General features: G+C 45.8%; 1 protein-coding gene across 1 annotated transcript in view; it reads left to right on the forward strand.

Moving 5' to 3' along the window:
• PRKCH (protein kinase C eta) overlaps positions 1 to 12,731 on the forward strand; it is a 121,201-nt gene that overhangs the window by 66,741 nt on the left and 41,729 nt on the right. The window contains exon 10 of the mRNA XM_061997662.1: positions 8,636 to 8,790. Coding sequence (XP_061853646.1) covers positions 8,636 to 8,790 — 155 coding nt within the window. The remainder of the gene's footprint in view (positions 1 to 8,635; positions 8,791 to 12,731) is intronic.

Genomic DNA, 12,731 nt, shown 5'->3' on the forward strand with positions numbered 1-12,731 from the left:
ACACAGGTGTTTAGAGAGATGGGCCTATATTTCATGTCCTAGAATTGTTAGAGCTAACCTGGAGCCTTTGCCAGAGGCATAATTTTCAAGTGAGGGCCCATTACCCATAGTGTTGGGACAGAGCAGTGGCAGGTGGCTGGCTGCTCAGTGACCCCTTGATCCCCAGATGCCACAGGAGAGGTCTAGGTGCTTTGCATGTCAAGGGATATCTCTCAGTAATGGTGCTCACAGGGGAATCCCTCAGTTGTGGTGCCTCATGGGATCTCCAGCAGCAACCTGATTGTCCATCAGCCACTCCATTATCACCAAATTGGTAGATCACAGGGCAGAGCTTGGCATGGTAAAGATGAGGAAGGCTGGAAAGGTAGTAGCATTCTTCCTGGGACTCTGGTTAGATGAATGAGCATCCTGACACAGGCTTTGGAGGATGCTGGTGAGCTGTAAGGAATGGATGAGGCCTCTTTGATGTTGTCTGTGAAAGGTGCTGAGAGGGAGGCCTTTGGGAGTGGAGGGGACAGCTTTGATCACCTCTCAGGCTCTAAACCCCAGCCTTCCCTCTCTGACATGTCAGGAGGGGACAGCTCCATTTAAGCATACACCCAACAGCCAAGTGCGCTTCTTAGATGCTTTTCTGCAAGCATTGAAACTTTTTTTTTTTCCTGCTGTTCTTGAGCATTAAGACCATTGCTAGCCCCAAGCAACTGTGCTGGAAGACCAGTGCATGCTTCAGTTTTGTTGCTGCCAGTCAAAATGAAGAGGTCAATGGGAACGTCCTGTTTCTAGGCCTGGCATTTTCCAAAAAGCTTGATACAGTCTAGCCTGCTTTCTGGCCATGAACACAGGAGCCCTGCTGGGGGTTTGCTGCAGAGTCCTTCTGAAGCCAGGCTTGAAGGAGCTTGACATATGCTTTGCCTAGTGTAGCTGGTTAAGTTTTTGAGGGGGTTGTTGGATAGGGAGGTACAAGGCAATTTCCCCTCTGCATCTTTGCTCTCCTGTGTGGCTTCTGAATGTGCATGTGCCACAGTGCTCTCGCATTGACTTTGAGATCACGGGAGGGGTGGTTGGCTTCTGCCTTTCTCTGACTCCTGTCCTGTCTAGCACTGAATAAAGGCAGATGAATCAGAAGTGTTTCTTTCTGTGGTTTTACGGTGTTCACATCCACCAAAAACCCGTGACATTTTTTCTGGCACTCTGGCCTGAGTTACCAGTAACCCAGATGTATGAGACCACCAAGGCCCAGCCTGAAGGGCCCGGCCTTATCTAGTAGGCACAGTGACATCCTGCAGTGGTCTCTTCATTGCAGAAATGTATGGGATTGAGGTTTTCTTTGTAAGCAGAGTGGTTTTGCTTGCAGTGCATGAGATCAGAGTGACATCTCTGATTTTTACCTGTGAACTTGCTGGGTGTCCACACTTAGGCTGCACATTGGGGTAACGTGAGCTGAAGTGAAGGTATGAACCAAAGGGTTAGCTGCCATCACTGTGATGTAGGCCCTGAGTGCAACTTTCCCAGCCCTGGTGTTGAGGGGCTTTGGATACTCACACTTTTATGAGGCTGAGAAAGTGCCTGTCTCCATCTACAGTGGCTTTATGAGGGAGATTGTGACTGTTAGACAAGATTATCAAGCATAGTGCAAGGGCAGCTGAAGGAGGTGCTGGTGCTGATGATTAGCCTCAGTGTGCAAAACTAATGTTTTTCTTTAGACTTAAAATTAAGGAAGCTGGGGCATAAAAAGGGGACAAAATGGAACAAAGTCACAAACAGCCTGAGTGAGCAGGTGCCAGTCAGCATTGAGGAGGAAACAGGGGCGGGGAGCAGGGGGAAGGCAATAGAAGCTCAGAGGCGAGGCAACCAACTGAAGTGTGACCCAGCAGTACTTTAAGTTGCAGTCTCTCTGAATCTATATGTGTTTCTGCATGATATTTAAGGTGAGAGGATGGATCCACGAAGCCCTCATAGCAAGCTGTTTCCAAGTGGCCTTTGAATGTTTTGGCACTCTTTAATTTTCCTGAAGACCTTTGGCCATGCTCATAGAAGTCTCATAGAGGTCTCTAGCCTTCCCCAGCACAATCTGAGGCCAGCAAATGTTGCAGCGTTCAGTGTTTTTAAAAACAAGCCAGAACTGTCCCAAGTTGGTTGCTCCAAACTGGAAACAGCAATTTCAATAGCTTTTTTTTTCTGAACTGAGGGCTCTAAAAAGAGCCTGATCCTTACAGAGCTACTGTCTTCTGAGACACCATGACACCAGCAGGCATCTGAGGGACGCAGATGTCCTATAAATGTTTGATTAACATGTGATGTCCATAGCTTGATAATTCTAGTTTCTTATTCCGCAATTTATTCTCCTTTGAGTTCAGCCAGCTCTTTGTTTTTTGATCTTTCAGGTAGGAATTTTATGTCGTTTTCTATTCTGTTTTAAAAGGTCTGGAGGGGAGGATTTAATTTTCTTTCTTCCTTCAATTTGTTTTCTGTTTTTTGGATGTTTTATTTTAAAAGTGGCCAAACTGGCTGGCTTTTTTTTGTTTGTAAAAAAGCCCCTAGAATTAATTGATTGACCCTGTGCCTGAGTGTTTTCTTCTAGATGGAGTTGGTTTTGTTTTATTTCTAATGGAATAAGTACAAGTGAGAATTATAAAAGTCATCTTTTAGTGTGTACATTGAGTAAAAGTTTCTGGTCATTAGATAAGCATCAGATGAGGCACAGTGCACAGTGATCTCCCCTGTCTTCATAGCCCCAGGGCTCTATGTGCCATCTGTGGCACGCTCCCTTGCTGTGTGGCTTCATTTCTCATAGGCAGAAGTGGCTCCTGAGGCTGGCATCTACTTCTGCAGTCACTGAAGCAGAGAGGTAAAACGGCTACCAGAGCACTCAAAAGCAGCTAGCAGATGGCTGTAAACCCTGCCTCCTTCCCACTGCTGCCGCTGCCATGTCTGTCTGGGAGCCTTTGGCTGTGGTGGCCGGTGCGGTGGCGGTTGGCGCTGCAGGCAGCTTTGAGCAGGGTCACTGACACACAGTGAGCATGGTGCAGAGGTGTTTCCTCCTCTGCTTGATGTAGTTATGCTGATTTGAAATCAAAGGACCAAATCTTTCCCCAGTGTTTAGTCAGTGTCTCGCTCCATTGCAGTCAGGTGCCTGTGGCTTTGACGCTGTCTGGAAATTTGGGGCTGAGCTTGTTACATCTGCTTCAGCACTAGTGCACGTGTGTGTGTGTGTGCAAAGGTTGTTTGGGCAATTGCCTCTTGGTGAACCCGTTCTTAGACACCTGTGATGCAGTGTTTTGAAATGCTACCATGTGTGACCTCTTCCCCGAGTAACCTATCCTCCTGCAAACCTCTGTGCTGGGAGCAGCAGGCAGCTCACAAGGACACAGCGCTGCCTTGGCCAAAGGGCTGAGCGCAGACGCGAGGCTTTTTGTCACAGAGCAGCGTCTGGTTCATGGCTGTGTTACTCCTCTGAGGATAAAACACTGAGAAACAAACCTGTTTATTATTCCTCCTTCGGGTCCTGTGCTTTGCCATGACTTGACCCAGATATGGAAGGCCGCTCACTGTGCTGGGGGAGTTGGACATGTGGCTTTCCGAAGCTCAGTACTAAGCCAGCCTGGTTTATTTGCATGCTCCCAGCAAGACCTGAGGCAAATTGCTTTGTGTGGGGGTTGTGGACCAAGGAGAGCAGGAACGTTGGGAGCGCTGAGGGAGCCTGCCATCTCTTGTAATAATCTTGTAATGATTTGCTTGCAAGCTCTCTAAGCCCTGCTACTCTTTTTGGAGACATTAAACTTTTGCTAGGAAGCAGTGACACAGCTGTCTCTGAATGGAGATAATTTGGAAAGCCTGCCTTCTGCTCTGCAAAGCACAGGCTGCCAAAACGGGGAAAAATGACTGTTTTCTTGGGGAAACCCTTTGGCTTCAGTGAACTCAGATTGAGCCCAAAGCAGATTTTCTAAGGAGCTGAGTGCACGAGTTATTTCCAAAAGGATGAAATGCAAATACAGCAGAATTCCTGAGCCAGGCCAATTTTTTTCTCGGGGAAAAATCAGACCATTACTCTAAACAGTATTTAGCCAGATCTCCATATCCTCCCAATTCTGCCTTATATGGCAGCTTGCAGCTCAAGAGGAGGCTTGGGTGAAATTACTGCTGGGACATGTCCTTGCTGAGGTGGCTCAGCCCTTTGTCCTGCAGAGGAATCAATGTGGGCAGAAGCATTATCTGGGAGAGCTCTGCTATGGTGAGGATGTGCAGAGCCTCTCCAAGCCTATTACTACTGGCTGTGAAGGCTGGAGAGGCACCATTGGTGTTTTCCAGTAGGTCTCCTGAACCTCCACTGATTACTCTTGAGCCAAGTGCCCTCTGGTCTCCATCCTGCCCTTGGCACAGCAGCTCTTGTAGGATGGCAGATAGGGGAGGCAGCTTTGCCATTACCTTCTTCCATGTCTGCATGCAGGAAATGTTTGCCTTTCCCTGTCTCCTGTCTCTATGCTGCCTGAATGGGGGCACTGGTGCTGCCCTGTCCCATTTGCTTAGCATGAAAGCCTGTGGTCAGAGATAAGGCTCTTACCCTGTCTTCAGAGATCTTTGATCTTGTGTGGGTTGTACATGGACATAAGCTATGACTGTTTAACTAGAAGGAGATGGAAGTTAGCAATCACACTGGCCTTCTATGGGCATGGGTAGGGAAAAGATGCTCTTCTAATAAAATCTGGCCTTTCATTTTTATTTTTATTCCCTGTGATGATGAAGAAGAAAGGTATGAGGGTTCAAAATGGCTTGCTTTGTAGAGCTGGTGAGGACAAAGGGCTAAAGTAATGTTTGAATTGGATTTCAGTGGGTTCTTGTGTTTGCAAGGGGCAGAAACCAGTATGTGGGTTGTCCCACCCAGTGGCTTTTGCAATCAGGGACTCGCTTCAAGACCCACCAAACCTCTGCTAAGACAGCAAGCAAATAAAGCAGCTATATGTAATTGCTGTCAGACACTGTCCTTAGGACATGCTGTGTGCTTCCAACAGTCCTTGCCCTGCTAATAGGCAAACAAATAGGATGGCAAACTGAAATATAGGTAAATTGCAAAAACACAGAGAAAGAGTTCTGTTGCACTGAAATTGTCAGGGGTGATGATCTCTAGATGCAGGCCAGCCCTGAAATGAGCCCACCTGATCCCACAGACCTTGTTTCCTCCAAGTGTTTCTTTAAGTTCCAGTAACAATTGCTCTGTAGCTCTATTAATCTCCATCCCAGTCCCAAAGTGGTGCAATGTGATTTCCTCATGTGGTTGCCGCTGCTGTGAAGGCTCTTGCGTCACTGTTTCCTGTTGACTCAAACGTCCTTTCTTGCTTATGCTAACGTCAGAGATGGCAGATCAGGGAAGGCTTCTGAGCAATGCAAAATAGAAAGAAAGAAATGTGAGGATTTCAGCATTAGTCCAGTCAAAAAAAAAAAACACCACTGCATCTTTCACCTCCTCCTAGTTCCTGCTGGTAGTCCCCAAGAAGGGAGGCACAGAGCTCTAAGTCAGGTCATATTTGCAGGTATCTGAACTATCTGCTATTTCAAGATTTCTTTTCCCTGCCTCTCTTTGAAGCTGTCTGTTCACTCTTAATCTACCTGCTGCAGATTTCCTTTTTTTTTCATAGTATTACCACTGTTTATTTCACTTCTCTATGTTTTCTGGGGAAGCAGTGGCCTTTGCAGTTTGGCAAACCGATGGCCTTTCTTAAGAGTAAACATTGAAGATCTTGCTTGCCATTTAGATCTTTGGTTCCCAAAGGACAGTCACGAGTGCTGATCTTTCTAATAATTGTTGCCAGGTATGTCACAGGCCAGTGCACAAATGCTGCATTATAAACAAGTTGTAATATCCAGCACACTCTTTTCTTCAGCAGCCCCATGGGATGTTTGTTAGGAAACTGGACAGACAGTTAGCTGTAATTCTTTAAAAATAAATAAATAAATAGGGTAGTCCAAAGTTCTGTTAGGCTTACATGGGAGAGCTTCAGTAATTATATCATCCATATTTATACTTGACCTGGGAAATGAGGCTGTGGGTGGAGGTGAGGCCTCAAGTGGTTCCACTTGTGAGCACCGTGTAGCACCTGTAATACTTGCTTAGGTGTGCAGTTAGTCTGAAGCAAAAGCTGTTCGTAACAAAAAGCTGCTAATTCCATGCCAGCCATTATGTGAAATTTAAACCCAGTTGTTTCTGTGTTCACTGGAACATTTAAGAAAGAAGTAGCATCTGTCTTTAAGCATCATAGTACAGACGAGTACATCTGCAAGTCTGAGATGGACTGTGGAGTTTTGCCAGTTTTGGAGAAGCAGGATGTGTATGTTTCAAGATAGGAAGAGTTAACTTTGTTTCCCTGAAGCCCACCTTTAAGGAAAGATTAAAAATATGAGCATGTTCACCTAACTGTATGCATGTTTATACAAGTGTGTATATCGCTTACATGAATACACACAAGCGTGTATCTTGTCAGGTTGCTGGTAAATTAAATTACTTCCTGTTGGAGACCTGGCAAGAGGGATTTCTTTTGTAAGGACAGGCTTGAAGAGATGCCTGGACAAGCTGGGCTAGATAAGCACGTGGCATGTGGAGAGATCAGCAAGGAAGGAGGCGGGAGAGAATAACAAGGAGCTGTAAAAGCTGGCCTGACTGACAAGGCAGAGGCGATATCTGAGCTGCAGCTGCAGGAAGGGCTGCCAGACAGGGAGGCACAGCGTAGCCAGACTCAGCTGAACCAACTGCAGCGAAGCTTTGACATGAGAGATCTGATGTGGGCTGAAAAGCCAAGGTCACCAGTGGGTTTGCAGAGTTTGTACTGCTCTGACTTAGACTGCTGCCGTTGACAAGCCAACCTGGGCGTCTTTCAGCTGCCTTGTAATAAAGGCAGAGGGAAACAATGGAGTATTGTTGTTTATATGGACTGGAGGTAGGACTTAACACATGGCCTTGGTGCTACACGCAGTAGTATCGTGAGATTGCTGGGAACACATCTATTTTATCCTCTGGAAGGGGCCCAGAAGGAGCTGTTGAACCGAGCCCAGAATGATGACAAGAAGCAAACTGTCCTCGTCTGTCACAAGCCATTTGCTTTCCTGCTCGTGTCCAGAGACGAATGAAAGGATTCCTGCTTGCTTTTCTTCTGCTATGTGCATCTCAAGATGTTAATACCAGTAGTCATTTCAAGCTGGCTGGCTGCCAGAAAGTGGAGCACAACAATGCTTATCCTCTTAGACTTAGGGAGGATTTAAAAGTAGCTTGTAGATGATTAACATCAGACCTGGGAAGGGGCTTCTGGGGAAAGAAGTGCAAACAGTACCATTAAAAGGCTGACTGGTTTCAACTGAATTGTGTGCCTCTTTTCCAGTCTACTTGTTCCTGATGTTCAGAGTAAAACTGAAACAATCAATACAGAATGTTCTGAAACAATGAACAGGGGAAACTTCTGTACCAGACTGTAACAATTCTGGAGTTAAATTTTGTGACAAATCACTGTATGTCCTTCATCTCACAACTAAGCAAGCACCCCTTTTCACAGAATCACAGAATGGTGGGAGTTGGAAGGGACCTCTAGAGCTCATCCAGTCCAACCTCCCTGACAAAGCAGGTCCACCTAGAACAGGGGCCACAGGGACGCATCCAGGTGGATTTGGAAAACCTCCAGAGAAGGAGCCTCCACACCCTCCCTGGGCAGCCTGTGCCAGGGCTCCCTCACCTCAACAGTAGAATAGTTTTTCTTTATGTTTAAATGGAACTTTTTGTGTTCTAGCTTTTGTCCATTACCCTTTTGCATACATTAGACCCATACCCAGACTGCTGGGCTTGCACCTTAAGCAAGTGCCTCCCTATCTGTAGACTTAAAAAAAAAAAAAACCAGAACAAAGCCAAAAGAAGAAACCTCAGAGAGCAGCAGCTGTGGTTAAGGGGCTGAACAATAATGATTAGGTTGCAGAAACTTTGGTTTGTACTTTATCCTTATCAATTCCTTCATCATCCAGAGGTCTCTAATGGCTAAATAGAGGCAAGCTGAAGTCTGAGGCCCCAAAAGGCAGCTACCATGCAAGTGTAGGGCAGGAAATCCCATTCTGGAAAACAACACCCATTCCCCAGAAACAGTGTTGGGATACGCTTGAGACAATGTTGTCAGTGCTGTTCCTCAGCCCTTGTGCTGTTGTGACAAAGCTGCAGCCTGTGAGCAGTCTGATTCTGGACATAACATTATGGAGCATCTTTCCTCAGAGAGCTGTGGTGTTGAGCATGGAGCAAGCGAATTCTTACAGATTTCTTTTGCACTCACTCAGGGGTATCATCCTCTGCTGGTTCAGGCTGTTTGGGAAACCCTCCAGGACATGGTTAGTCATGAGCACACATCTCCTGGTATGCCTAATGTGAACAGGAATTCATTCCATTAGTGGGGGTAAAATCCTGAGGGGGAAGTGGAGGGCAAAGAGGTGCTAACAGATCTTTCTAGTATTGATTTAATCTTTCCTATATAAGTCAGATGTGGGGTTTTTTTCCACCTCCTCGTTGTCTAATGAGTGCTTAGTCTGGGAGATAGTAATTTTGCTTAGGCTTTGTAAGCCTGGCAGAGGATATGATTGACACTGTTTGTATCTGTTGTTTGTGTGTGTGAAGGATCGCCTGTTCTTTGTGATGGAGTTCGTCAATGGCGGCGACTTGATGTTCCACATTCAGAAGTCGCGTCGCTTTGATGAAGATCGAGCCCGGTTCTATGCTGCAGAAATTATTTCAGCCCTGATGTTTCTCCATGAAAGAGGCATCATTTATCGGTGAGCTCTGCATTCATTCATTCTCTTTGTCTGAGCCCCACGGCTGAGATGATAAGCTTGAGTTTTCTGCTTGAATAAGTAACAGTCACTTGCTGCCCACCAGGAATAACTTGTCGGCTGGGATAACAGTAAGTACCTCAACCTTCACCCTGCACATTGTCCAAGGTGCTTGTCACCTGCTCCCAAGGAGGAGTGACAATTCTGACTGCAGTATTGTCTACAGCAAGGGTCTTCCTATGTCATGTGTGCAAGCATGCCTAAATTTTGCATTGGTGTCAAGTCACGAAGCTGGTTTGTAGCAGCCTCAGAATTGCCCCTTGGCTGCACCTCAGGTGCCTGTCTGGCTGTTGGGCATCAGCTGCCAATCGACAGAAGCCTCTGTGGTGCTGCTCTAGGCCTGACTTGCTGCTGGAGAGTGCATGTCAAACTGATGACCAAGGGAGAGACACTAAGTGAAACCTTCTTAGGTTTTGTGGGAGGTAAATGCAAGGAGCTGTTGCTTCTGTCACTGTGTGCTGCCTTATTCAAAGTCTAACGTGCGCTGGTTACATCCAAGCCTCTTTGTTCCCTTGTATTAGCTACTGGCCTGTGTTTAAACCCCATATATTTGACATACCTATCCACTCAGTTCTGCTACTAAAGGTCTCTTCATTCCTGCCATGATCCTATGGCAGGAGTTCTTCCTTCCTGTCCATGTGTTGGCATCTTTTTGTTTGCAACAGGATTGGAGCATCATTGCCTCCTTGCATCAGCCTCCGCTCCTGAGTCTCAAGGCTGTTCTCAGGAAGCAATTTCTGATATGCAGCTCTCTCTTTGGTTTTTCTTGTTCTGTACTCAGGAGGACAATTTGGTTACGTTTTTTCTCTTCTGTACTGCTAAAGGACTTTTCTATCAGCTTAAACATCAATGCATAGATCAGCCAATCTGCTTTGCAGAGGCCTCCCCGGCCAAGATGACCATTTGACCAGCATCCTCCCATATATGCCAGAGGCAGAGGAAGACCTCTTCTGGGACATGGAACAAGACAGCTAGAACAGGGAGATGTCAGTGTTGAGACAGTCTGCTTATACAGAAGGATTTCTTTGCTGAACACCTCTGGCATCCTCTTGCCTGGTGCAGTGAAAAAGAGGAACACTCAGTTGTTTTCTTTGGATCCTGTTACCTGGGTTCCAGCAGCAAAGCATGTGTATTTGAGTATGCTCTACTGTAGCCCTTGCTCAGCCTCACTTGTAGCGTGCCAGCACTGGAAAGAATCATGCTAAATCTCTGTTTTTGCTGCTTGGTTACGTTTGTATAGCTGGGATTCACAACTGTGTCCAGGATGGGACCAGTTCCAATCCCAGTCATGCTGTGTTAGTGCCATTTCAGACTGTGGGTTGGGCCAAATGCCATTTGGTTTGGGGCTTTGCATAGTTTAACCCAGGTGATGCAGCCTCGGGTTTAGGTAGCATGTCCTCCTATGTCAGATAAACCCAGGTTTGAACACACTAAAACCAGAACAGGTGAAGGCTAAAGTGGCTAAAGGGCCACTGTGGTGAGATGGTAGGACAGATCAAGTAAAAGCAACTTATCTTTCTCTTTCTAGCTAGAGTCCAGTCAGAAACAAATAGTCATTTAACCATAAGGAAAAACTATTTCACCACTCAGGTGATGGAGCCCTGGCCCAGGCTGCCCAGGGAGGGTGTGGAGACCCCTTCTCTGGAGGTTTTCAAACCTTCCTGGACACGTTCCTGTGTGACCTGATCTAGGTGGACCTGCTTTAGCAGCGAGGTTGGACTGGATGATATCTAAAGATCCCTTCCAACCCCTACCATTCTGTGATTCTATGGTTGGGTGAAGACAGGGAATATTACATTATTTTAAAGTTTGAAATTGGATGATATATATGGTGCAGTGAAATGGGAGGAGTGTCTTTTTCACATTCTCTGGATCCTGAGAGTATGGAAATTACTAGTGATATATACCATATGTATCGAGCTTCTAAAGCATAGTGATTGTCTGCAAAGAATAGCAAATCTACTTACTCTACAGCTGGATTTCAGTCTAATTCCTCCCTTGTGAATAACGTCAGCCGCTGAGGAGAGCCCCTGCCAGATAATTACGCAAATGACATTATCCTTAAAATAGTGACATCCAGTAGCTATTGTCAATCAGTCAGCAGCCAAACTGTGTCTGTGCATAATGTAATGCCACTGTGCTTACAGCTTCTCCTGTCACCCCCAGCCTGCTGCCTGTCACACGGCAGGAGTAATCGATCCCTCTGGGTTTTGGCACTCTTCAAGTGCTGCCGTAATTCATGATAGAAACTGGAGGAGTAATTGAAAAGCTTCTTGAACAACTGCACGGGCTTTGATCTTGTTGGAAAACTGGTTGAGCTGTGGAGTCAGGTAGCTTCAGCTGCATGGGGCAGATCTGGGAGATCTGACTTGTTTTTTTAACATTAGTTGGGATGACTGCTGGGAAAGATTTAAGGGGAGAGAGCTTCTGGCTGTGGATATACTGAACTGAGGTTGCTTCTGCCAGGTCACAAACACTGGGCTCTAGGAAGGAGCCTGCAGGATGGAAGGAGATACTCAGAAGGGAATCATTGCACTTATGTAAGAGAGTTTGGAGATTTTATGATCAGAAGCTAGGAGCAGAGGGGGAAAGCTGCCAGGAAAAGCCTGCCCAGAAAGTGTTTTGCCACAAGCTATTTAATGTGCCTCCTCTTTCTGGGTTCCCAGGGTTAATGGAGTAAGAGAGTTGCTGGCCTGGAATATCCTGGGTCATTTGTTTTTCTTCTGTGTTGAAGTTAAACACAATAATACTCTTCCTCCTTGCCCCCTTTGAGATTAATCAGTTCAGGAGAGAATCTGCATTTATTGAGCATTCTTCTGGTAAGTCAAGTCGCTTTTGCCACAAGTGCTACCTAAAGCTGTGTTTTCTGAAATCCCAGAGAGGCTTGAGAGCCAGCACTGAAAGTTCATTGAGAAGTAGCTGAAATGTGTCACTTTGTCCTAGGTTGATAATGCTGGTAACAGTTAAAAATCAGGTGTTTGATTCCTTTTCTGCCCACACACACGCAATTCAAACTAGCCATAGGGCAGTATTTCTGCAGTTGCTGCTGTGAGTATGGGAGAATGGAGTTCCTGAAGCAGATGGTGTATTTTTCCTTGTATGCGACTTGTTAACCTTAAAATTACTGCTGGGTTGGTGCTTTCACAGGATGACTTTCATGATGCAACTGAAATTTGCAGTGAGTTTGCTCCTCACTTTGAGGAAGCTCTGCTTTTTGTTACTAAGTCCTGGCCAGAATGGAAATCCCATAAATGTATGTGTGAGTATTTGGGGTTTTTTTAAAGAGAGCTTTCAGTTTCACAGGTTTTGTTTTGTTTTTTTCATCTGTGACACTGCAAAGGCTCAATGGATTTCTGGCCTTATCAAGGAAATATCTCTATCTTGCTCTAAGCTGAGGTTAGCTGTCAACTCAGCAGTGTCTATTTCTAGTTGCTTCCTGAAAAAATGTTAACAAGTTCAGTGTGGTTCCTTATCCCATCATACAGGGAATAGGACTAGAATGTGTCCAGACATTGAAAGTGAGCTTTTCAACATGTTCAATTGTAGTATATCGTGCACCCCAAACCGCAGAGGAGTAGGATAAGGATGTATTTGGGCTCAGACCATGCTGGATGTTGCCAGAAGAAGGTTAGGTGATAATCAAGGCTATTGCAGATAAAAATCTATGCTCACAGGGCACTATTCTTGCACTGCTGCTTTCTTTACACTTCCTTTTAAAGGAAAATAGTATGCTGGGTCCTGTTGCAGGCATGTAGGTTGGTTTGTGATTTTTATCTAAAGTGTATGTGTGTTGTTTTACTTGAGGCAGCTCTTCCCATCTTTCACTTTCTAGTTCAGCAGTTCCCAGAGTAGGAGAAGCATGGTTTGGCTTCTATGCATGCTGG

The sequence above is a fragment of the Colius striatus genome, chromosome 6 (genome assembly GCF_028858725.1).
Source record: "Colius striatus isolate bColStr4 chromosome 6, bColStr4.1.hap1, whole genome shotgun sequence".
NCBI classification, from domain to species: Eukaryota; Metazoa; Chordata; class Aves; order Coliiformes; family Coliidae; genus Colius; species Colius striatus.